This window comes from Tenebrio molitor, chromosome 2 (genome assembly GCF_963966145.1).
Source record: "Tenebrio molitor chromosome 2, icTenMoli1.1, whole genome shotgun sequence".
NCBI lineage: Eukaryota > Metazoa > Arthropoda > Insecta > Coleoptera > Tenebrionidae > Tenebrio > Tenebrio molitor.
In genome coordinates this window covers 7710110-7737893 of record NC_091047.1, presented here as the reverse complement: position 1 = coordinate 7737893, position 27784 = coordinate 7710110, and the positions used below count along the sequence as shown (strand labels likewise).

Genomic DNA, 27784 nt, shown 5'->3' with positions numbered 1-27784 from the left:
CCGATTAAGCTAAGACAGACGTTTCAATAAAACAAAAGATGAGGTAGCACTCTTGATTTGTTTTCTTGTTTATTACTCTGTATTCTTCTAAAGGTCTAAATTGCCCTATTAAATATTGTCCTCCGCGAATATCCCACCATAACAGTTCCGTCAGAGTTCACCTAAATTTGTCGATGGCTTTTTGTGCTCTGCGCCGGGATCACCTGCTAATTGAGAACGATGGACACTGGGCAGTCCTCCTCGGACGACAGGAGTTCCAAAGGAACAACAAATGGAGAAAAAAATCTTTTAAAGATCCTTGAAAAGTCTCCCAATTCTTCTTCTTCCTTTTTTTTTAAATAATTCTCAAAGAAAATAATTTACGTTCTTTTAAGGAAAGAAACGAGATAACAATGATTGTCAAATAAAATCTTGCGTGGATAAATTATCTTGAAATTTAAAACACGTTGACACAGAGACTGCTTTCGATACTGTGGTTCTGGAGAACCAACTGATTTGCAATATAAATATGTACCAATAAAACAATTACCTACGTATTTTTTCAGGGAAATTCAAATTTCTGTGGAAAAGAAAACATGACGTGACACTAAGTAAACTCAATTATAAAAAAATTATTTGATTTATCTTGAATATGCCTTACCGGAAAATAACTAAATCAGACCAACCACATTCCTTCGAGAGTTTTTAAGGTGGTGTAACATTGTAGGTATAAAATGAACCTTGACAGACCGTCACGACATCTGCGTGTAGTCAACCCCTTCGTGCGTTGTTGCTTTTTTGCCAGTGTCTCCGGACATTTCCCTCCATTCTCGTGTTCGCAAAAATGCTGAGTCGTAATCGGAGTCCTGCCTCTCCTTGACCTGTGCGGAATTAGTCGGGTCGTTCAGACCCTGCGAAGAATCAGATGGCGGGTATCGGTTTGCAAAAGATTTTCCCCGGAAAGTTTCCTCTTCGCAATAAATGATGGCCCTTGATTTTCCCAATAGACTCTTATCTCAGTCATTAGTATTACCTTTTTCCACGTGAGAAACCATTCGCCGTGTTCATATCGGCTGACGAGACGCGCCTACGCAGCCCTACCTAACGGAATACAAATTGTATGAGACGGGGACATTTTCCGCGACGATAACCCTTGCGTAAGTAATCCAATTATCATCTTTCTCAGATTAGGGCCTCAGACAGCCATTTGTTATCAGAGATAAACAAAGGTCGAGGCACGCGCCTCGCCTGATTAATTACGCCAGCCGAACATACGCCTAACGACTGCATAACCCGGAATTGACAGGCTGCCGGATTTTTCTCGACGCGAATTTATGGTTTTTAATTAACCAGTCCGGTCAGCACCGGCCCACATAAATTATTGAAGAAATGAAATTTGTCCCGGACAATTTCGCCTCCCTGTAAATTTTTATTAGGGCCTTAATTAAACTCCACGTGAGAATTTTTCCGGTGCATGACGTCTCTGCTGCAATTATCGCCGCTACGATAATGCCGCCCAGTGAATAATTCAGCCACCCTCGAGGTGACTCACCCCTCGGCTTATTTATTTACGTCGGTAAAACGCCGCGTGCCGTGACAAAAAGAAAAGGGGATGCAGGTGTATGACGGCGGCTCCCTCACTAATATTTCGTGACGTTGCAATTCCACCCTTTTGTTTTATTGCCGCGGCGTTTTAGCCGAATTGCGTCATCATCATCAACCCCCGATCCCCGAAACGTCGCGCATAAAGCCGTATTTTACGGGGCCACTTGTCCGGTCTATATATTAGCTTTAGCAGGGCCGGACCCTGCTCTTCTGCATCCGATTCGGTGTTAATCTTGTCACTTGGAGGAGTAGACGTCGCATACCTAAGGCGATTAAGCGAGGGATGCTACCGACTGGCATTAAATACAGCGAGAGGGGGCAGACCCACCACCGACACTACTATAAGGGAGGAGCTTTTTACGTATACGTCACATTAAGAGAAGTGAATTCGATCGAAATTGAATTATAACGAGAGCTCTTTCGAGTTCGAGGCGGTAGTAAATATGTACGGGGGTGGTAAACGGGCTAATACGTTGTGAAAGTAAAAATTTTAAATGCGGTAAAATGTCCACGTTGATTTGTCCCGGTTTGTGCAAGAGGATTTAACACTGACGGCTCTAAATAAATATAAGCGCAGACAGGCAAATTTCGTTGGGGAAAAATCTGCTTTGAAGATTTTCATTGGCGGGGTTTTTCAGGTAGTCTAGGGCAGACTAGTCGAGTTAATAAATTTGAAATTTAACCTTAATCCGCGTGGCACGAGCTAATTAAAAATTTGCATCCGTAACAAAAGAGTTTGTTTATTAACAAACTGTCATCGCTCAGTAAAATCTTAACGAGAGTGGATGCGAGCTGTCATAAAAATTTCATGTTTAAGTAACACTGTCAGCACAATTAGAGCATAGCAGGCTGAACAAAAATGTGTTGTGAAGTATTTATAAATGCAAATTGCAGCGGTATTAAGTTTCATGGGAATTTGAAAAATATTAAAATACGTCAAAGCATTTAGCAATTTTTTAAAAATAATTACTTCAGTCCAGTGCGGCCGTTCTATTCGAAGCTTCTGAGGCACAATCGTTATTTTAATACCTCTAGAAGGTATTAAAGCCGTTAAAAATTTTTAATAGTTATTTACAGTAAAAGTGAGGAAGGCAAAGCTTTCGTTCACGCGAAGCGGAGCTGAGTGAACGAAAGCGGTCTTACTCTCGAGTGCTGTATTTGGTTTTGTCCGATACCTTAGAAAGTGGGTCTGTAACTTTGTATTCAAAATTTTAAATAAAAATAAATCACATTTTTGGACGGATCTGTTGCTATGAAACAAAATTAAATACAAAATAAACAAAGTTCTGTAACGTCAATAAAACGGTTGTATGCAATTTGTGGAAATTGTGGAAAGAATTGCAATTTGCAGTGAGTGAAAGACAGTGAGCAAAAAATGATTAGCGAAAGTGAAGCGAACGAAAGAGAAACCTTTACCCACTGGTAACTATGGATACAGACTCACTTTCTAGGAAGGTATCGAACAAAATAATTTTATGTCCACAAGTCTCAGAATCAATTTTGTGACACGAGCCGCTACTGCTACATATCAACTAGATAAGAATGACCCAGCCGTTGAGAATTACTTATTGACCAGACCTCTTAAATATTTATTATGTCGGTTATCCCCCACCGTAGTTAGTATATTTCATTTTTTATGTGCCGTTCCAAGAGAGTATTTAAGTAATACTGTTTTCTTGATCAGTGAATTGGAATAATAAAGTATATCAAAAGCCACCAAACAATGTTCAGGATTTGGAACAAGAAGAAGGCAAAACTGAGTAAATATCCTAATTCCACTTGAGTTAATGCCAAGAAGTGAAGAAGCATCATTTTGAAAAGTTTCTGGAATTATGTATACATGGATGCAAATTGACTTGAGTTTTGGAGTTGTTAAAGGCTAAAAGGAATGAACTAGTAGCGTGTGCAGATGCAGTTGAACGCGTACACAAGGTATGTTGATACAAGTGGGATTATGACCGTAAACTGTATTTGAAGTTATCTTGTAATGTGGACGCGAACAAAGCAAAACCAATTTGGTACGAACCGTTACTACCACATTATTCAGAATGTCTGTCTGCCGGTTTTAGTTAGCAAACAAAGGCCTACGCTTGAGCCCCCCATTGAAAATTATTAGCCCATTATTCCATCGAATATCTTAAAAGTATTCCCCTTTATACCTTTAATTTGTAATTAAACACTTGAAGAATGTTTAAATAATAGCACATAAAAGGACAGGAGATAAGCTCGATGCGATTTATAACGAGAATCCGGATTTCCACTGTGAAAAATTCTTTTTATTTGTTTGCACCCGGTAGATTAATCGAGAAATTCGTTGCATGTGAAAAATTTCACTGCAGAGTCGTTAGTAATTGCGAGCGAAATAGAGTTTGTCAGCACTAACGCTTTTATGACCGAACAGAGGATCGTGTCAATTAACACATTGATCCACTGCAAAAAAAAAAAAAACAAAAATAAATTCTATAAACAGCAAGCGGGACTTCTGGTATAATAGAGTTGTTACAGCAATGAAATAAAATTCTCGTCAGTTGATAATTAAATTAGGTGTGTTTCGTGCGTTATACAAAAATGCTTTTTATACGCTATGTTGTAAAACAATTGTAACGAGCGTTGAAAAAATTGTTGGCGAGTAGCTTGGTGCTTGCCTTTGTTTCCCTGGACGTACGGCGTGTGTCAAACGTCAATTATTCAACGAACAATCGGTGACGTGAATTCTTTCTTTTGAAAAAAACAACTAACCAACGAGGGTTTTCTTAGTGCTACATAATCGTTTTTATTTTAAATTGCAAACGCAAACATAGCAAATATAGTTCAATCATTTCGTCACACTACGTGTTTAAAGGTTTAGCATTTGAAACCTTAGGCCCTTGGTGCAAAGAAGCCATCGATTTCATTAATGTCATCGGAAACCGACTTATCGCGGAATCAGGCGATTCAAAATCAAAGAAATTCCTTTTCGAGAGGATTTCCCTTGCCATTCAACGTGGAAACGCTGCAAGCATTCGGGGCACTTTTCCAGATTCCGCAATATTATCGGAAATTTTTGTATTGTAAAACAAAAATGTTTATGTAATTATGTTATTAATTGATAATATAATTTAATTTGTAGTTAGTTTGTAATTTTTTGAACGCAATGTAGATAGTCCTAGACTTATTAATTGAAAAATGTATTCATAACTTTTACTTGTATCTTTTCGAAGAGTAACTCAAGACACTAAGACAGTACAATTACAAATTTTTATAATTTTACTAAATTACTATAACTACCAGCAAACATCAGAAAACTGCGTAAATTAATAGTTGACAATCATAATAAACTTTGAACTACTCCAGACGTTGTGATTTTGCATTTTGTCTACTTCAGTTTGCTGTATCTACTAACAACTGGAAACATTCAATTCGCAATCGTACCACTTGCATCACAAAGCACTCTCAATGAGTAATCCATGTTCATCAAGATCAAAAGCTTTCTGTAGTCCATCAATAAACTCGCATGTTTAAAAGGGCAGAATGCTACTTTATGACATACACAAAGCATACAAAAAATCAAAATCTGAAAATATGTTCACATTTAATCTCTCGAGTGGCGTATTGTGCACCTGGACATGACTAGACAGTAAGCTCTAGTAGGAATTTATAAAGTGGTGGCAGGAGTAAAATAATTGAAGAGTTTTAGGAAATCTTGTCAGTAAGATAGAGCAGTTAACTGGAAAGTTAAAAATAGGATTAAAGAATTTTAAATGAAACTACAAGAAGGTAGGAATGAGCGGTTGGTGATAATGACTTCAAAAAGTTAAAATTAAAAAATTAAGGCGAGATACGGACCTAAACTTATTCATTCTGAAAAATTGATGGCTACCTATAAATTAAAAAACGGTTCATTTGTAATCAATCCAAGTGACTATAAAAGGTTGTGATATTCTTTCATATATTGAGAATCCAGATGTTCGTCATTTTGAAGATGATTCCATGTTTGACAATAGACATAGGCGGGTGCCCTTATTTTGAAAAAATAATTAAGAGTAAGTGTAAAACATTAAATTCCAACAAATATTTGTGCAGTTTTAGTAAATCTGTTGAAATATGAATATCGTACAGAGAATTGTTAAACATCGATCAATTTATAATTTCAAAAAATATTTTATGTTCGATTGTATTATAATTCATGATTTATAATATCGTTTAGTGTCCACAAACTATCTGTTTATGGACTAGTCCATAAAGATAGTAAAACGGCCGCTTGTCAATTTTGGGTATTACTTCAAAATAAACGTCAAAATTTTCCTAATTTTATTTAAATCAGGAATGAATAGAATTAATAGAAAACTTTGCAGTCAAGATTCTTTAGCTTTTGCCGCAATTTCACTTACTTTGCTCATTATTACAACTAGAAATAAAGACGATTTCAGTTCGTATTTCAAACACAAACACTGTTCGTTTTCAAATAAATAGTAATAAATAATTTCGTAACCACAGAAACAAAAACAGAACACTTCGAAATTATCGTAACTTTTAGAATCTATTAATTTTGTATCTAAAAGAAACTTAACTTCACAATCGAACATAAAGCTTTGTATGTAATTCGTACATAATTAGGCTTTGTGAACTTGCCCTATTTATTAGCCTCGCTCGCAAGCTCGCTCTGCCATAAAATATAGGGCTCGTCCACAAAGACCTATATTATGTACTTATTACATAAATAGCTATTTTGGCCTCCTGCAATGGAAATAAATCGACTTCTTGATTTTTCAGGTGTACTGTATAATTTTGAAATTAACTGTACCTTGTGTGTGAAACATTTTGCAACACTCAGTTTCAAATTAAACTTCGCGCTGCAAAATGTAACTTCCCACACTCGATTGTAAATAGCTATTGCAAAGTAACCGATCTGATCAATACCAATCCATTGTGGCATATGAAGAAAAGAAGCCAAAAAAAATCAAACACCTCCTAGTTCTGAAGAAATCAGATTAAGATATTCATAACAGTTGTAAAAACTAATGAAAAATGTCATTCTATATTACGCTACAAGTTTGGTAAGGAATAGAGGGAAAGAGAGGCACTCGTTTCACTTTTAACCCAGGCTATTCACCGTAAACACATATTCTTCAGGTGTTAATTTAGTTAAAGAAAGAAATAAATAACATTTTATGATAATACATTTATTACACTGAATCTATCATCATGAAATTTCTCATATTTACATCAATAACAAGAAACTTTGTTTAAATCCCAATTGTACTATTTACCTACCTGATGAAGCATTTTATATCAACACTCCATGTTGTTTATAATCAAAAACCTCTAACTAAGCCGTACATTAAAAATTGAAAAATAATAGAGTTATAGAGTGTTCTAAAAATCACAATCCCAGAAATGTCAATATTTATCCTCTAGCAGTGTTCACAGGTGTTCACAACGTGATCAAGAATGGCTGAGTCTGTTGGTAACAATGAAAATTTGAATGATTTTGGTACCACTGTAATCTAAACGCATTTCTGGTTGTCAGCTTTGACAGAGTTGACAGGCGAATTCGACGTTTACCATCAAAGGGTCATTTTTGTATTAGCATAAACCACGACCTGCTAGATAGTCAGAGTGTCTATAGCGGCCTGGGCGTAGACCGAAAAATCCTATGTTCTCATGATTCTGACGTTTAGGGTTGATTTCGGGGGTTGCTGTTAGCAACTAACTGTCATGCTATCACATCGTCATGTGCATCGTGACAATTTTGACATGCAGTCCACACACATGTATCTGCATGATGCATGCAGTCATGCGTAGTTGTCCAGTGATAAATGATACATTACTTTAATTGTAATTAGTAATTACAGTTTGGATATTCTAAATGGCAAAAGTAAAATGTTGCGCACTGGTTCGGTTGTGCGGGAGGGACAAAGTTTCGGCGCCGCGTTTTTTGAAAATATCTCGGTCAGTGGCGAGTGCAAATTCATAGAATAATAATTTGCCCAAAATGATATTATATTCAAAACTGTACAAAACGTAAAATATCCTTTCCACTGATTTCCACCAAGAATGGCACGGATTAATTAAGCAAATATGTATAGGTAATTGTTTTGTTGTGAGCCCATCTTTATCTGAAATGACCCGCTTAGGAAACAATGTAGGTACTGCAAATCCAAGATTGAGATTATAATTTTAATATTAATCTAGAAATAGGAATTTGTTGTTGCTGCATTTACCGCAATATCGGTTCTAATATGATAAAAAAGCCAGTTCATAAACACTAACAGCAAAATGCTAAAAACCAGACACACCACACAGAACTAGCATCAACAAAATTAATAAAATTGTTGTTATTAATGCTACTTTTAAACTGCGACACTCTTTGAGTCTTTGACACTGCATTTTGACAACTTCACTGAATTCATAACTTTTGTTTATGAGGTTATGATTATTTAGTGACATTCCCCCCTAAAGTGGCGCTGTGGAGATCACAGGCACTAAAGCTTCGCCCAGGCAGATGTATAGTGAAATATGTCAATCATCAAGACGGCGGTGGCATAAACATACCCGACATAACCTAATTTTTTTTTAATGTCGTGTCAAGTTAAAACATCCGCTCAGTGCCAATAACGAAACAGAAAAACACCAATATTTTTCAGTTGTTTCATTGCCAACAGACTCAGTCATTGTTGATCACGCTGTATAATTTTTGCACTCCCCAGTTGTAAAACGTCACAATTGGAACGCCCACTATCATACCGTAACATTCAGATTTCACACTATGGTCGAAAAACCTACCAAAAAACTGAACGAATGAGGCACTTTGCTACAAACTCGAACATTCGTTTGTAAGAAACAACTTACCGAAGTATTATAGTAAAATTCCTTCGAAAACAATCAAAAACATTAATAATTTAATTAAAGAAGAGCCTTGACGGAATTGTCAGATGTCAGCGCCACCAGGTCGCCGAACCGAACGGGACGCAGCTGCACGACACTCCACACCTCATCTAATGACGCTAAAGCAATTTGAGTTTTTTTTTTACATAAAATTCGTGCAAAAAATAGAATACGTAACTCATGCGTTAAGGATGAACTGGAGTAACAATCTCAGCAAAAAGTTGCGGAATTCTCATAATGCTATGAAACGTTTATTACGAGAAATCAATATTTGAAAAAATAGTTTTTAATTTTTGGAAATGAATTGTAATGAGTTGCAAGTAAATTTTGTGTTTATTTTCGTAATATTTAGATAATTACTTACATGTGATTTTACAATCTTTTGACCAAGACTGTACGTGAAAGTAAACAAAAGCACACTGAATTTCAATTTTCATTGATTTCTGTTAAAGTTCTTAACGTAACTGCAGTAAAACGTGCGATATGAGTGTAATGTTGCATACCGACGTCAATTATATGCATTTTGTTCACTTTTATTGAAATTAAAACAGATACATAACCTCAAAAACCGTGTTTTTCCACATGTAATTAGCGATTACAAGGAAAATCCTCGACCAACTTTTTTTGTAAATTCATTAGAAAATTTTACGATATCGATACTTTATGTATGAAAAATTTAAGAAAAATTGGCCATTTTGAAATATGTTTTTTATCAATTTTTATGCGACCGTTGCTCCATTTCTCATAAGAACACGTGTAAAATATCCCGAAACTTTAAAAGGTAATAAATAAAATAAAAGGTATAACTTTAAAATTCCTCGACCAAATTTTTTTAAATTTGGCACAGTACTTTAGAATGGATGAAAGGACTATTGTACCAATTTTAAGCAAATTTCGCCATTTTTCAATGTTACTCCAGTTCATCCTTAACAAAATTCATAAATTCATTCCGAATTGCTTAACCCTCGTGGGCAGAGCCCACTCGATTAGCAAAATCGGCACTCATTTGAAAAATATCTGTTACCGGATTCGCCACGTAATAGTAGTTTATTTAACGAGTTCGTGTGTAATTTGGGATTTTTTGGCATGAGTGGGTCAGTTTAAAACTCGAGTGAAACGAGAGTTTTAAAGGTCCACGAGTGCCAAAAAAAGTCAAAATTACACAAGAACGAGTTGAATACAACGTTTTTTTGTTCGACGAACCCCTCAAAGGCTCCAAATCGCTGAAAATCTTTAAAATTAGCTTGACGTTTCGTTTTGACAAGTTGTCAAATTTATCAAAATCCGTTCACACAGGAGAAAATTCTCAAATTCTGACAGTGTCGAACAAAAAATTACTATTTATCTAATTGGGTCCTTATAGTCCTGTTCTTCTTGTGATTTCTTGTTGTTAATTAGATTAAAATACAAACTTCTAACAGTTGAAAATTTCAAAAACCATATTTTTGAAGTGACTTAACGATAGAAGTTTTGTTTGCATCGACCTATAATCTTTTGAATTGAATGATAAATACTCGTACATACTTTGAAATATAAAAATTGAAATGTTTTTTTGAAAAATAAGATTCGATTCATTAAATCGCACAATTTTTCCCCTTGTATTACACCCACGACAAGAACTTTCATTCAATCAAACTGTAGCATTTCTGTTGAAAAGCGCTTTATGCAAATCTTCTATGCTGTTTAAGATCAAAAGCTTCCTTCATAAACAAACCTACACATTTAAAAGTGAAAAATAACGCTTGTTAGAATAAACACAAAGTATTTTAAAAATAGCAGCCAAAAAATTTCATTTTTATTCTCTCGTGTGGCGTCATATTTTACATTGTACACTGTTGTAAAAATAGGGAGAAAAATCGGAAATAGGATTGTTTATTTTTGAAACAAGCCAAATGTTGATGTCTCAAAGATACTCCCGATTATTAAGATTTCTTGGAAGTATTAATTCTGTAAAATGTATCTTAGTCTGAAATATTTGTTTAACATAAATTAGTTAGGTACTTAATTTTTAACAGTAATATTTCCGTTATTAAAAATTTCAGAGAAAGTAAAATAAATAATGCAGGAAGCTGTCAAAGGAGCGAACTTTGGCGCCTATCATTTCCGCGTCGAATTAAAAAATTAGTCCTTTTGGGAGTTCGTTTAAATATATGGCGCCATTTAGATGGGGCAACTTTTTGCGGAGTTTATTTGCGTCGCGGCAAACGTTTCAAGTTAAACTTAAACATTCAGTTTGATAGCCTCTCGAGACGTTTCAGGGGTATTTCTCTAGCGCATAAAGTGTACATTTTTTACCGCCACTCTTATCCTCGCCCCTGAATGTTTGATAAAATCGATAAATTGTGATCCGTCAAACTCACCGACAATCGTCAAATTGACATGCGTGATTCTGGTGGGCGACTTGTTAAAGTCCACCCGACAGTGGAATATCTCTTCGTCGGTCAATTTGGTGGGCGAGATGCTCATGACGGCCCTCTCGTCGTCGAGCACCCTCAGGAAATATCGGTTGTCGAGGGACGCGTCGGCCCAATGCTGGGGCCGACTCCCCCGCAGGTCGTACTTGTAGATGGGGCTCTCCTGGACGCCTCTGTACCACAGCACCACAGTCACTTTGTCCGGGGGGTGAGTAGGGGCGAGGCTGCATGGCAAGGACGCCGTGCCCCCGTCGGAGGCTTCCGCGAACTCTGTCGCCGGTTCCGCCTCCGAACAAGTCACTAAAAGGACGAGGACTAGCACTAGGAAACCCGCACTTGACATCTTCATGCTACATGACCGGAAGTTTTGAAACTGTTTAACGCTTGGACACCGAGTCGACACCTTGGACACAGAGGGAGGGTTTTTGGGGTTACACCAACATCTTGACGGCGATGCGACAACAACACAGCGACTCTGCGAACAAAACACTCACATTAGCAACTTGCACCGGAGTTTACACAAGCTCTACAGATTAATTCATAATCGATAAGCCACAAGAAAAGACTACCGAGCTTCCAATAAACCTTCGAAGAAATTGAGTCAAATATACAACGGGAATGTACTCGTAATTCCGAAACTGATTTATTTCTTTTGTTGTTTCACACAATAAAAAACTGGCAGTTAATTCAAACAAAATGTTTTGTCAAATAAACTCTTTCATTCAAAACAAACACAACTCTCTATTATGTCGAACAAAAATCGGCTGATTATAAAAAAATTTAAAAATTAAATATTTTGCTAACAAAATATTAAATCCAACAAGATTAAAAACATTTTCGAGCACAGTTGACATAAAAAATAAAATTCATTTCATAAAAACATCCGCACAAGCATAATTGTAGATTATATCATTAGGAGTAGAAGTGAGTCTTTTTGTGCTGAGCCCAGAGATTGAAAACCGAGGCGAAGTCGAGTCGGCGACAATTCATAAAGGATGATTAGCAAAAAGATCTTGCTGTTTTTAATTGATTATTTCCTTCATGTGTTTAGCAACCAATTGCGTGACAAATATTGACCAATCAAAGCGAGAAAACAAAAAATAACCCGATAAAATTTCTCTAAAATCCACACTGTGCAATAATCTGATAAAAAATGTCGGCACCTGATTTAAAAAAATATATATGTATTTTGTATAAAAAGGATTGGAAATAGTGCGTTTGGTTTCATTCCATTGAGGAAATAATCAGCCGTATACCCCTCGTGCAAAATTTCCGATAAAAAATTTTGCACTTGGGATATAATATGTGAAAAAAACCTCTTGCATATTTATCAGGAATAAAATACAATTGTATCTGGTTGATACAAGATCATCACTGGAACTATCAAATTGTTGACAATCACCAAAAATACAAATGGCAATGTTTTCAGACCTGACCCTCGCCCTATATCGAGTTTAATCTTAATGTTTCGCAATGTTGTGCTATTTATTTCTGCTCAATTCCCCATCGTGCCATTTACATCGCAAAGCGCTTTTTAAAAGTAATCTATGTTCTACAAGATCAAGAGCTTTGTTTAACAAACCCACACATTTAAAAATGAAGGATAATATTTGTTGTGACTCACAAAGAATTCTTCAAATAATCATCCCAACAAATGATTGCACTCCCTTTATTGTGAACAAGCACAGTCTCCTGATTACTACCAGGCAACGAACGTTGTAGGAAATTCAAACATCTTTAAAAGTACACGCAGTGAACTTAGTTAAAATCTCTTTGTTATTTATATTGTAAGAGCTTTAAAGATGCAAAAAAGAATGAAAATCGGCTCGAGTGGTTTTAATTAGAGTTGTATTAAATTTTCTAGAGCAACTATTAACTTTGCGTACGTGCGCTATCTTGTTGAAGCAAGAGCTTATACTTCGTTCACTTAAGCAATATAGTAATCACGTGCAGACCGACCAATCTCTGCGTGATCAGCTGCCGAAAGGCTCCGCCCCTCATTGCGACGCGTCTGCGACGACAGACGTAAGTTGTGTGACTTTTTCGTTGTCGTATCTCAATGGTGATTAAGTGAGGTTATGATGTTGTTTTAAGCTTACAATTACCTTTCTAAAACATTTTTCAAAACAGAATGATTCTAAAAGACCGAACGGGAACGAAAGATTTTTATATTTTTTTCTGGAAAGCCAAACGATGAGTCAAACTCATTTCAGCCAAGGCATTCATCTTTCGAATCACACTAAACTCCCCTCTATAAAACAACCCCACGTAAGCCCCATGTTATTGGGTTGGGGTACTTGTATCTGTAAGAGATCGTTTTCGTCGATCTGGAACCCCTCATATTACGAGGGCTCCACGAAATCTAGATAAATGGGTGTCATAAATTTTATAATTTGACAGTTAATAAGAGTACGAACAACTGTCAGTGTCCCCTGTGGTATGCCGCATAATAGATGATTGTGGGAGCTGTCAGCGCGACTTGGACCATGGCTGCATTATTAAATTTTTTGGAAAATGCGAAGCCTGGAGGAAAGTGACGCGAACACTGAAACAACAAATTCGTTTCTTTGTTCGGATGGTGGAATACGTGTCGGGATAATTAACAAGAATGAGCAAATATTTGCCGTCTGCACCTAACAGTCATTTCGTAGTTGTGGTGTGAATGAGAGCCGCAGTATAAAGCATCCGTATCACCAGGATAACGAGAAAACGGAGATGAGCAGGATGGGGCTCTAATAGCGTGGGGCGGAAATGATTCTAAGTGCAAACAGTGGTTGTAATTAGAGCGACATGGCTAAGTTGTTTATAAATAAAATCAAGTTTTCAGCCAAAGTGGTGTCATTGAGAGGGGGCCCGAGATCCCACCCCGTTTTACGTCTTGTTATGTAAAATTATAATTTCAGACGAATGTCACTAGTCCTGTAGGAAAATTGAACGAGCGAGAAAACGGCTGTCCCACATTGACGAATTTATAAATTACCGTCTCGGTTATTTTTCGGTTAAATCTGTCAAGTGGTTTCAATAAAAACATCCCGAAGATGAATGGCCCGTTCTGTTGAGGATTCGGTGATGAACACGCCCGAAAACAAACAGAAAAACCGTTGTTGAGCCACAAAGTGGCAACATGTAGTTGCGTGATTGACACTAGTGATGCTAAATCCATCCTTGCATAGATTACACCTGACGTTGATAAATGTTCGCAGCGAAGTCTTAATAAGAACTACTAAATTAAACGTCGAGTTTTAAACTTAATGAATTTATATTGTTAAGTTTAATTTATAAGCGTGTCTCACTAACTCGCACCAACAAGAAAAGCTAATAAAAGTTGATGAAGTTGTAAGTATTTCGTCGAATTATTGCCTCTTGCTCGACTGAAGTTGGCAACTTTTTCCACTAGAAGCGACATCTAGGACCTCATTTAATACGTCTAAATCTACAGAATGTAGGAGAATTCAAGTTTTTTCGCAGAAAATTTGATCGGCACAATAGAATGGCCATAATTTGACAGTTACAATTAAAATATTTCGTACACAGCTCTTTGCAGAATACTCACGAAAGGACAAAGTCACTTGCGACGACTTTTTTATCAAAGTACAATAGACGTTCACTTAATATTGGCACTGTGATATCATGCGTTCAAATGAAAACCTGGTCTGAGTAGGCGTTGAAAAAAGTAAACCATTTGGAACAGTGTAAAGTTTGAATTTCCCGCCGTTTGACACGAATGACATTTGTTGTTAATATTTTAGTCACAATTTTTAGTCACAAACACAGAACTGCTTTCGAAACTCTCACACATTGGTGCAATTCAGAAATTTACTTTTTCAAAAATTTACGTCAACGTAATATGATTTAGACTTGCCAGATCTAATAGTGTATGTTCCATTTTTAATTAAAAAAAAAACCTGCTTAAATCAATTAATTGATTAATAGTGCTACTTTTCATTTCCACTCCTACCAAATAATATATTCAGTAAATATGTACATATGTACTAACTGTTAATTAATAATATTCATTACTCAGGGCCGTGAAAAAGAAGTAATAAATGAATCCAACAAATAAATAAATAAAATTGTACAACACTGAGAATGTACTGCATTTACTCGCATGTACGAGTAATTGCTATTGCTATTACCCACTGAGATGATTACAGTACTCGTCTACAACTCATACGATAAACTTCATCCTCGTGAGTAATAGCCTTTATTACAGCTCATTCAATAGTTTACTATTTTACGACCACATAGATCTGAAACTGAAGCTAAACGGCCATTAGCACAATAGATGCCTCTCAGAGATTCATTAAAGTTTGGTAATGTTGCTAAAAATATGATTGCTTCAGCAACTATTTCTTTCGCAAATCAATGCTCAATGCAGAATGATAGACAACAATATGTCTTTCCAAAGGGTTTGAAAATTGTTATGACTTATGACCTTTTAAACACCAACACCACGACTAGGCTTCATCTCACGCTTTCAACAAAAAAGACACTTTTGGAGGTCTTAAGGGTTAAACATCTACGTCATTGACTTAGTTTCTTTGTTTCTAAATGAACAGAAATTTTCAAATTCCCATTATTGAACCGAACGGCGAATATTTTGAAAAACAAAATTAGAAAAGTTTTTTGTAAAATGTGTTCTTTGATTTCATATATCGGGTGTTCATTTAAATTTATCCCCAAAGTTGACGATGAAGAGTCGATTGTGAACGCACCACTCGTCCATCTGCAGAGTAAAAATACAAACAACGCAAAAAGTTAGGTTAGTTTTAAACAACTGATCCGTGCTCTGTAATCCGTGGTGCGTTCATAATCGACTCTTTCAGGATAAATTTAAATGAACACCCGATACTTTTTAATTTGCGAACTGATTTTCTTTTGCATTAAGATTGATTCAACCATTTAAACAAAAATTGTTTTATCTATAGCAGCAGGTTATAATTATAGCAGTAAATACATCGATATAACGGAATTTTCAGTTAACAGGTCTTAACTAATAATTTAGAACAAATAAATCTCCCTTCTTTTATAGAAAGGCACCGTAAGACTTTATCAAGAAGAATCATAGATGATGTACAGAATTATTATTAACGTTTCTTACATCGTAGTTGGCTGTGATTTATGATATATGTATAGAATTCGCCGCCTTTTTTGAATTTGTAAATTTAACATTTGACAGCTCACACTTGTCACTTTACCGTTTTCGTTATTTATCATTTTTCAAAGTGTCAATTAAGATGTTCTGAGTTAGTTGATGAAGCATAAAGGTTTTTTTAAGATCATCTCATAACAGGATATCAGTAGTAAACATTTTCTTGACACCTGAATTTAAACATTTTCTTACTTTAGCGATATTGAAAATAATGTATTCCTTAAAATAAGATACATTCATTGTGATGTCTTATTATTAAAATGTAAGATTCAACAATGACGAATGGACTTATTCAGTGTTCACCTGTAAGAACCTAACCTTACAAAATATCCCAACATTCTAAACTAGGAAACGTACATTTTAGAAAAATGTAATAATCAATACAACTGGAAGGCTTCCAAAATCTGAGCAAATAATAGTTGAAGATTAAAGAGATGAGTAAAACACAACGGATAAACATTAAAAGCAATATTTGGGTATTTTAAAAACTAAGTGTTTAAATGACATTTTAAAGACTGCAGGAAGAAATTAGAATTTCTTGTTTTTGTGCCAAATTTATATTTTTATATTTTTGAGTTTAAATTATGATATCTTAAAGCCCCTTGTTCTTAGGCAACAAGTTGATCACAGCAATTTACCTTTAATCTAGTATAAATACGCTATTTTTCGCAGGTGGCAAATTTCACAACCAACTAGGATGTAAAAAACATGTCTGATAACCCAATACTTATCGAGACGAATATTTTGCACAAAAACATTCTGGGAGTACTTTTTCTGCAATTCATTCGAAATGACAGGCCGTCGAGATGGATGTGGCGGTCCGCCCCGAATTACCGAAGAAAATGGCCGTTTTAATTTGACATTTGGAACTTTTTAACCGGAGCCGCAACAATAAATTTGCCTTTTCTTGTTGGTATTGTTAACAACAGATTGATTGGTTCCGTTGTACCAAGTTTGGCAGTGATTGATTTTTTTGTGCGTGAAACCCCGAGCGGGTTAATCTCCTCGGCGCTCCTCCCCCGGGTACGTTTGAATGAAACTGTACCCATCTCCAAAACAAACAGTTCAGTCATGCAAACCTTACAGATATAAATTCCGTAAAGATTAATGACGTGCCTTGACGGCGTCGGCAGAAAATATGTCTCTGACTATGTGTCGGTATTGATTTTATAAATGTGCGGTTTGCGAATTCGAATTCGTCCCAAATATTAATCAAACATCGCAGGCATTTGTATAAATTAATGATTTCTGTTTCTGTTTTACGGCCCATTTGGAGCCTCGTGATGAATATTAATTGCGCCGAATGACAGTGGCAGTTGTTGATGGTTTTAAAGGGTGGAGGGCCACGTTCGCGATCGCACCCTTCTTGTTTATCATCATCATCGAAAAAACGTCATAGGAATATTACGCCGGCTCGGTTGCGCCACCCCCGGGGGCCGAATAAATTTCCCCGAACTGCAGATAACTTACTAATGACAGTTTGATCTTTGGAGAAATTAAAAAAGGAACTGACGCCATGTTTTATTCAACATTTCGGATCCGCACGGAGAGCCTGTTTGCATTCGACGAACGGATTCGTTTATTTGCGCTCTCTTCCCCCAAAAACAAAGGGATTTTTAGTTTCTATTGATCACACATGCACGGCTACGAATTACCTCCGCCGAAACCTTTTGTCCAACGCACCAAGTAATTACACGTACAAAGTACGAATTTGACAAGCATTTCGACTATTTTCGTCTCTGACGATCTTTTATTCGAATCTCGAAACAGCACCATTAAAGGTAATCAAACCCCTCGTGGTGTTTCGCAATCAGGAGGCGAATACATGCACGAATTTCCTAATGAATACACCGAGATATTTTCCAACTACGTGCGGTTATTTCTATTTGTGTTGCGAATTAATGGAATGTTTTCTGTTTCCCCCATTGTTCTGAGAACTTGTGGGTGTTACACACAGTTTGACAGATAACACCGAACTCGATGAACTTCAAGTTTACTGTTGTTATAGAGTTGAAATCAATCGAGTTCGGTGTGGCTGGCGCCCCCTTCTTCTCTGTGGAAACCCTTTAAGAGCTGAATTTGACCAGCCCGCTGAAATACGCAACTACAACTACCATAAAAAGAAGCTTCGGAAAGAAAGATAAAAAAATCGGATTTTGTTCGAATTGCAAAGTTAAACTCATAAATTTGCGTAACGTTTTCATCATTTTTACTGATTCATACCAATTTACAGTCACAGATACCCAAAATATTTTCTGCATCCACTAAATAATTATTTTCAAATTCGGGTAATAATAGATTATATCATTAAGAGTAGAAGTGAGTCTTTTTGTGCTACGCCCAGAGATTGAAGACTGAGACAAAGTCAAGGTCGGCAACTGGGCGAAAACAAAAGTAACTAAGACCAAAATTTACAATAGTTATTTGTGTATCAAGGCCAAAAAGTGCATCATTTTCGTCCGAGTCTGAGTTTTCCGGCCGAGGCGCAGCCGAGGCTTGAAACAGACGAGGACAAAAGGCACTTTTTGGCAGAGGTGCACATTTAATTTTTTAGACGTCCGCACGAACTACAAAGCAAAAGACATCACTGGAAAAATTTCAAATTTATATTGTATCTACCTTTTTCAAGTAGATTTATTAGTACATGATGACAATTTTTTTATACATAGTATTTTTTTATGAGCTTGCCAACAAAACTAGAAATTTACTATTTGCAATACAATTACTTATTTAAATACTTTATAGTGACAGGATAATTATCGGGTTTGTCGGTTTCGTTGCTTACTTACTAAACAGACCAAAAGATGGTGCCACGGTCAGTGTCCGAAAAAGAGTTAGTTTTCGGCCGCTTGTGAGTACGTAAAATTACCGTTTTCGTTAAGGGTGCCTAAAAAAATAATATATCTGGAATCTCTAATTCATTTAGATTATTATTGGGTCTACTATCTCTATCTAAGTCAAATTGGATGGAATTATTTTTACTAAACCCTTGAATGGTACAGGAAATTTTATAAAATATCCAACTCTGATAATTTTTTTCATTTCTTGGATCCATCAAAAAATTCTAGTCAGATTAACAGACAAAAAAATCCTTTAAAACGAAACATTGACCTCCAAATTTTAACAATTATTTGACTTAACTTTACCACAAATAAGCAACATATTCAATTATTCATAATATTACCACTAAGCTTTTACATTAAAAGCTTAAACGTGTATTTTCTGTCCGCATTAATAAAGTGCGATTTTATCTCTTGATTCCGCATTAAACCCCTGATTTATTAGTAGTTCGTTTTTTATTTTTTAATGCAAATTCGTATAACCGACAATAGCTTACCGCTTAGTGCACCTTGCTCGATGCGCTGTGTAAATACTCCGGTAAGCCCCTATCTCCTTGTAATTTGTGGATATAATCCATACTTTATGTCACCTGCGTTAAGCACGATTTAGATCACTTTGCGGCGCGACTTATAAGAACATAATTTAAACTGTGGACACGGTAATTCTCCTTGGACACATCCGAAACACAGGTTGATGCCAGTGACGTATGTGGAGTTAAACAAACGGAAAATTTCGCATCAGAAAACGAGCTTTTCCATCCTAAACGTTTACCTTTTCCGCTCCACATTCTAAATCTTGGTCTAGACGCTGAGTCGTGAGCTTATAAACATTAACGACCTTTAATAAATTTAATTCACTCACACAATCCCACTTTTATGGGGTGGTTCCGAGTGGACCGGACGACTCGCAAATGGTGGAGGTGCCGGGCGAGTTAAATTAAAAACACAAACACGAACGTTCAGCAAAGCATATTAAAATGCTTTTTTCGGTTAAAATATTAAACAATAATGCGCTGACTCATGCTGTGGAAATTTTCACCTGGCAGAAATTACGATAAATTATAAAATGAAAAGTTCAGAGGTGGGTTACGAATTAATTGCGTTCAGTACAGCAGAGAATTAAACGGAGCGTACAAATAGAAAACGTTATAGATTAGGAAATATGGTGTCGATTAAGCTGCGAATCCAATTTTCTGCCATGATGATGTTTTTTTAAAAAGAAGCAGAGTGCAGTTTTGGCTCAGAGGGAGAATTTGGTATAATAATAAAAACAAGCTGGGAGTTTTTGCTATTTTAGCGCTAGGAAAATCTCTAATGATAACATGTTGTGCGGGTGAAAGCTAGAACTACTTTGTTAAACAAAAAAATCAGACTGTGCTTAGAGTGGCACAATAAAAACAATACAAAAGCATTAAACTAAACACGGTAAATTTGAGTTCAAGACAGCAGGAAATAAAAATATTAAATTTTTTTGACAGGGAATTTTAGATAACACTAAATCCAATCGCAGTTGGCAACTCTCGGAGGCGCCATTTTGGCAGAAACGTCACGCTCACAGAGACCAGAAGACAGAACGGAGAACGACTACGTTTTTCGACGTAGACTTTGTGCGCATATCTATAAAATTGAGTGTTGGTACGAAATTTCAGAATTCAAAAAGGAAATGCCACGTCGTCTTCTCAAAGTTGAGACCAAACGGTTAATATTGACTTGTTTCGAGACATTTTATTGAAGCCAAGGGAAAACAACTCACAAAGACGAACATCACCGATAAAGTTAACTCTATTTGTGCTTTTTTGTTGTACATTTTGGCTAGTAAGTGCTGTAGTTTGATGCCTTCTGCCTTTTCACCTCCTATAAAACATTTTTCTAAACTTCATGTTTCTTTCTGTCTGATTAGTTTTTATCTGAAAATATTTGTACGTATTAATCAATGCAATTAATTGAAAGGTCTGATGACCTTTAGTAATCCCCAGACATTTTTCGCGTTTGTCTTACTGCCAAATGACCATTTCCTTCGTTCTTCATTTATATTGAGAATTGCATGAGGTGATTTTGAAGTTTTGACATTGGTGATCTGTACCTGGATATAACCCCACTTTTCAACAGATGTGATCACAGAATCGGACAGACGTTTTTAGTTTCTTCTATTTCAAATATGAAAAGTTATTTATTAAAATTTAACATAAAATAACATTTTTAATTTACAATGCGAAAATTTCCGATAATAATGCGGAATCTGGAAAAGTGCCCCGAATGCTTGCAGCGTTTCCACGTTGAATGGCAAGGGAAATATTGATTTCCGTTATTAATTTTGATAAATACGGTGCGATCAATTAAAAAATAAATCGAGTCGGCCTGTTACCTATGGCAACCCATGCTATAGCATAGGCTCCAAAGCAAACTCGATTTATTTTTTAAATGATCGCTCGGTACATTGAAATAATTGCTTTACTACCATTGTCAAGTTTTGACAATTCTGACATTTTCACATCATGTACATAGGTACAATGTTGTTGCCTGTTTGGTCGAGTTTCAGTAAAAATTCCCAAATTTAAAACAGGTATATGCAACCTAAAATACTTCCGTGCATCCAGAGCATCTGAAAGTCTAGATTTGGAAATACGTTTCAAAATCCAAAGCCTTCTTTGATCTAAATAATTGTCGATCGCATGGTATTTACAAATATGCTTAATAGTGTAAATTATGTCACATGTCATAAAATCAACTGCGACTCCTTTCTAAATCAATAAGCTCAGCCAACTGCACGCAAGTTAAGATTTGGGCCAGATTCCAACAATCAATACAGCCCAGCAGGATTAGTTATGATTTTTCTTAACTCTGCGTCAATCTGTAGAAAAGACACTTCAGCTGGTCTCGTAAGTTTCACTTTGATAGAAATTTATATCCGATTTGGTCGGAATCCTTCCCGTAGATGAAAAAAGTGTCTATATTTGTGTTTTCTCATTTGCAGACAAATAAAATTTTATTAAAAGTGCAATCGCTTTTCAGTATTTCCTTTACTGCGTTTTAAAATGTCAATTGCTCAAATGAACAAACAGAATTGTATTTTTTGGTTGCAACTAATGTTATAAATTGATCAATATCATATCCTGTCCTAATTTATCTGAGAAGTAGGTTAATAATATTTTCTTTGTAAATTGTTTACTGGGACATGTAGGATACATTGTATTAAATGTCATCCTCATGTCGACAATCATATTTCAATCCGTTTGCTTTACCAGATAAAAGCACCGGAGCATACGATCAATCGGTTTCGAAAGGATACTTCTAAGAAAACAAAAGAACTAAATGTCAGCAAATGTTTCCAAGAAATAAAATGTAAAAGTAAAAATGTCACACAGATTATTATATTTTTATGAGTGGGATGTTGTGAATCATTTATGTTACGCTAAGTATATTATACATATTTTGAAAATATATTCTTCTTGAATTAATTGTGTGATCTATCATGCTACATTACCACATAATTTAAACTTGATCTTTAATATCAAATAAACTGGTCCTAACAAATCGGTCCAAAAAAAGAAGACAGATTTTTTTTTTCATTTTTACCTGATATTTTACGACTACTTAACAACGTACTGCTACGCTGATCCACGAATTTTGGAGCCCCCTGTATATATTAATATTATACAGGGCATTTCATGAGTGATAATGAGGCTGACGGAATTGAAAATGCAACCCACAATTATTTTCAAAGAAAAGCTGGATATTTTAATTTCAATATCCAGCTTTTCATTAAAGATGTATTGTGGGTTGCATTAAAATTGATAAATAAAAGATAAATTTGAAAACGTTATATACGTATTCAAGTTTGACAAATATGTATATTGCCGGACATAATTGTGGCACAAAGGGTGCCTCGTCCACGACGTACACCCCTGACCTAAGATACGGCAGCCATTTATTACTGCGTATTTAAAAGATAAAACCTACACCTCTGCTCCATGTTGCTTGTTCATTACTGTCACATAAATTTTATTAGGAAAATGGTTGTTTTTTATGTTATGGCACGTTCGTGTTAGGAATTTTGATAGAGCACCAACCGAAGAATAGTAGCGCTGGCACTTTTCTTTTCGGCCGATCCGCCGATGCAGTTCGCAATACACCTTCGTCATCATAAATTCCATTCTTCAGCGGACGGAGTGGATCTGCTCGTGTTGTAAAGAACAATCTGGGTGAGGCATTGTCGGCCGATGCAGGAATTATTTGGAAAACGTTCCTTTGCCCTGTCACAACGGCAAATCCGCACGGAATTACGTCGTATACGTAAACACGAATCCGTGCACATACGGACATGATTAAGTACTAATCGTACACCTGCTCCCTTTATGATCAAAATTACATTAGGTACTACAAATAACGCTCCGAGCGTGATTATCAAGAATTCCAGAGGGCGTCGGATGATTCAGAATTTCGGGGATTAAATTCCACACAACACACGGAAACAACAGAATAGTAAATTGACTCAGACACGACAGCGACGCAAATTTGCGTGCTACTACTAATCAACAAACTAAACTAAGTATATTGTCGCCATTTAGAGGTATTTACAATGGACCGGACCTCGTGCGAACACACTCAGTCCCCGCTATTCTGGGCATGAAAGTCAATTTTAACGTTACTTTTACTTCCATTCAAGCATCGAATTAATTAATTCCGCTCCAGATGGCAAGGATACTGATTAAATTGTCCTGCATTGTGTTTACTGCTTGCCGCGTAAAAAGAAACGACTCCTGCAGAACACCTTAACGAAACTATTTGTTATTTAAAAGCGCGGACGAACGCTTAATTGAAAAACTCTAGAGTCAATTTAAAAAGTCGGAAAAGTTTTGATCAGATTTTGTCCGCCCCCGCACTAAGAACACTCGCGCCCTGTCACTCCGCTAATTTTACACAATCATTTTTCATCGAAGATCGAAACTATCCAAGACGAATGAATGTATTAGCGGTGGTTAGTGAAAGCTGGAAGTGGAGCGCCGCGGAGGGATGAATAATATGAAGTCGTTTAGGAAATGCCAAAATAATTGTATTGCTGGTTGCAACTGTCACCGTTCTTTACGTTTTTGCCCGTTTGAATAAATGTAAGCAATTGTGTAAAATGATGGAAACACAGGAATTGTTTTTTAAGTGCAGCAAACTGAATAGGTTTTTCTGGATCTGCTGCAGATGTAAAGCAATTTGTACACGTTCCGTTTAGCATAATGGGGCGAAATTTTCATTTTAAATATGAATTTTCATTTTAGAAATGTTAATGGTACACGGAGAAACAATTTAAGTGGGCTACGTAGTAATCAAATCGAAACACGAACACTTTCTTTATGTTTTTAATTGTTGCAAAAAAAGTGGAAATTTAATTTGAAAAACAAAGAATGTAATATGGTTTGTTTTTCGTTTTACTTTTGTAACAATCAACAATCAGAATGAGAAAGAACAAATTAACAATGTGAATTATTTAAACAATAAACTTGAATACTACAAACACATTTTATTTTGTTATTATTATTATACAAGGTATTTCACGAGCCCGCCGATGGAATTGAAAATGCAACCCACAATACATTTCCAAAAAAAGCTGTACATTGAAACTAAAATATTCCGCTTTTTGGAAATGTATTGTGGGTTGCATTTTCAATTCCGTCGGACTCATTATCACTCGTGAAATACTCTGTATTATTAATATTTGATAAATATTTCACAAATTGAATATGTATATGTATCATGAAAAACATTTAAAATGTATAAGACACAATACAATATTACAGTGTTTTTCTTTTGGTTGAACTCTTTTGTCAATTGTATTTCACTATTTCTCAAAACTATTTCCTATCTCTATTAAATGTTAAAGTGAGGTAAATATGAAATAGTTTTGAAAAATAGTGAAATACAATTGACAAAAAAGGAAAACCAAAGGAAAAACAGTGTATTTTTAAACAAGCAATAGAACTAAGAGTGATCTAAATAATAACTAAAATCTAAATTGAAAAAGACAAAAAAAAATGGCGCAATGATGAACAAAAACAAAGAAGAGGAATATCATCCTCTACAGGGTTATAATTGGTCATTACACTTACACAATTTTTTCTAGGGAATATAAATAAGATGTAATGGCTATAAGGTCAAGCCATCATGGATTTTTTATATAAAAGAAACTAGACTACTACTTTTCATCAAATAAAATGGCCCAAGGATTATGCTCTGAGGAGCACCGCTATATTAGTTAATCACGAAAGACACAAACTCTTACGGCCAAAGTTCTATAAGCCAAGAAAGATTTTATTAATTTGTTGAAGGAATCTGAGACCCCAAAGCATTCCTTATATTTTCGATTAGCTCCAAACTGATCTTTATTAAACCCTTTTCATAAATTAGTGTAAATTAAATAATCGACTATCCAAAACTTCTGATACATATTTTTAGTTTGTTGTTTTGATTTATTGATGTCAAACTACTTTTCTGGTATTGAAATATCAAAATCAGCCAGGTGGGTGTCATTTTATTATTAAAGATTTGTTACGGAAATTTTGGTGTAAAATTGGAATTTTTCTTCCCCCCTGTTCTCATATTTGAAAGTCAATATCTCAGGAACTATCAGTGCAAAGACGCAGAATGGGGGTATAACTCAAAATTTGATAAACTGTCCAAATCTACAAGAAAATGGAGAAGTGGGTGAATGTTTTTGTTAATTAAAATAATAAGTTACAAACGAGTGTCTTATTTTCGAGCAACAAAAGAATGAGTAAAAGGCTTCGATCACAAACGATCACTTAGACGTCAGGATTTAACAGATACCAAAGCAACAAGTCAAATGGTGTAAATAAACTTTTAAAAAATATCAATAAGATCTCTAAAGCGATCTACCACATCGTAACAGATATCGAAACTTGAATACATGCATTGGAACTGGAATTTGAAAGGCAATTGGTGCTGTGAGTGTTTTCTGAAGATCCTAATCCAATCAAAGTTAAGCAGTCTACAAGTGTAAAAAAACATTATTGCTTCTTTCTCAAACCTGCAGATTTTACAAGAACTAGACTGTTATGCGAGCATCTATTGCTCGCGGAAATCAATTCACAGTTAAAGCAAAATGGACCACAACAAACCTTCCAAAACTGTCACAAATTGTTGGATTTAAATGATATTTTAAATCTTGTTAAAGAACAAATCTACGGAGGTTATTACTTAATTTATTAATCAAATTTATTTTTCTCCGCGGACCATTTTATTGAGATAATTTATTACATACTTGAATCATGTGTTTATTTTTGTAATTAGCAATTTCATAATCCACTGAAGAATTCCTCTCATTGTCACAAGTTGAGCAATAATAAAGTTAACGGCATTGATGAAATTCCGTCTAATTGCGGCAATTCGCTCTATAAAGCCCCAATAATTAAAATTTGTCTAGCTGTTTAATTACTCCGGAGTTTATGGCACCCACTCTAAGCCCGACCATTATCAAGTGTTAAAAACTGCGTACGCATTAGCTAGGACAGGCGGCCTTTTACGTTTCGTTTTTCATTCGAAACTGCTGTATAAAATGATAAATGACAGCAATAACGGCAAGTTGTACTCGACTAATTTAAGTGGGTTATTTGAAACAGAGCTGATGAAAAAAAACTATGTTATTACGATTTACGGCATCAGCCTAATACGTTAATAACAATGAAGAGATGGCTCGAGAATTTTGCTAATAAACTTCAACGCCGAGATGCTAGTGAAAGCTCAGATGGAACGTTAAATTTAATAACATGAAAGCACACGGTCAACCCCAAACAACAACCGTGATAACTTACACTCACCCACAACAGCGTCATTTAAAGGGGCGAGATGTGTGTACCACTGGTTGCAGAAATTGAAGTTCTTGTACCCCATTTTTTAGCTCGATTTTAAATTACGCTCGTGTAATTATCGTAATTACTTGAAAATTTTGCCTTCGCCGACTAATCAAAATCATTTTCTGAAAGAAATGAATCTCCAGGACGCAGCTTTCAGACAAAACAACATTACAAGGACACACAGGCAGAGTATTGATTAGAGCAGCGTAATTACACCAAATTATGTTTATTAAATTCCATTTCTGAGTGCGTTGAACTTGTTAATAAATGACATGCCAATTTATCAGCTAATTAATAATTTTACCCTTTTACATGTCAGTGCACAAGAATAGACCAAATAAATTTCGTATTCAACCACTGTCAGCTGTTTAACATGTTATTCTCTACCAGTACAGTATACAGAGTGATCAACAAGAAAACAAATCAAGAGTGCTACCTCATCTCTTGTTTACAGAAACGTCTGTTTTGGCTTATTGTACACATTTTACATATTTGCTCTACGCGGTCGTTTTGTTGGTTGCCTACTTCTCGAAAAATCTATCATTGATTAATTAATTGTTAATAATAATTAATGCCTTATCTTCAATGGTAAAACTCAAATTGTAACTAAAATATTCTAATTTCTTTTATTGATTAAAATAAAATAGTCAAGATAGATCCAGTCAGTTAAATTTTGTACGTTTAGTTGTGCTGTAAAAAATGTTTACAGAATAACAGATTGCTTCGTAGGCAAAATGTTCCACTCTGCACCATAAAGAAAAGATTAAGTTGTACAAGCTTTGCTTAGGCACATTGTCATAAATGCACATTTTATTTTATGATACCAATTCGTTTGTTATGGCAAGTTCGACCAGATAAAACATAAATTTACGTAGTTTATGTTTATGTTCGGGTCATGTTAACTGCCACTCTACCTCCATAATCAATCAACAATCGAACTAAATTGCTGCTCTTAGACCTAATCGCATTAAATGTGTTATGTAAATCAATACTCGCGAATGATAAAAGCAACTCCCTTTTAATTTCCAGTTCTAACAGAAAAACTGGAGAGTTGTCGACTCAATC

The 27784-nt window shown here is 35.5% G+C and overlaps 1 protein-coding gene across 2 annotated transcripts in view; it reads right to left on the bottom strand.

Moving 5' to 3' along the window:
- Nucleotides 1–27784, bottom strand: part of LOC138123104 (nephrin-like) — a 226327-nt gene that overhangs the window by 181980 nt on the left and 16563 nt on the right. For both annotated transcript variants that reach the window (XM_069037632.1, XM_069037633.1), the window contains exon 2: nt 10812–11340. In XM_069037632.1, the coding sequence (XP_068893733.1) occupies nt 10812–11214 (403 nt within the window). In that variant the 5' untranslated portion in view covers nt 11215–11340. The remainder of the gene's footprint in view (nt 1–10811; nt 11341–27784) is intronic.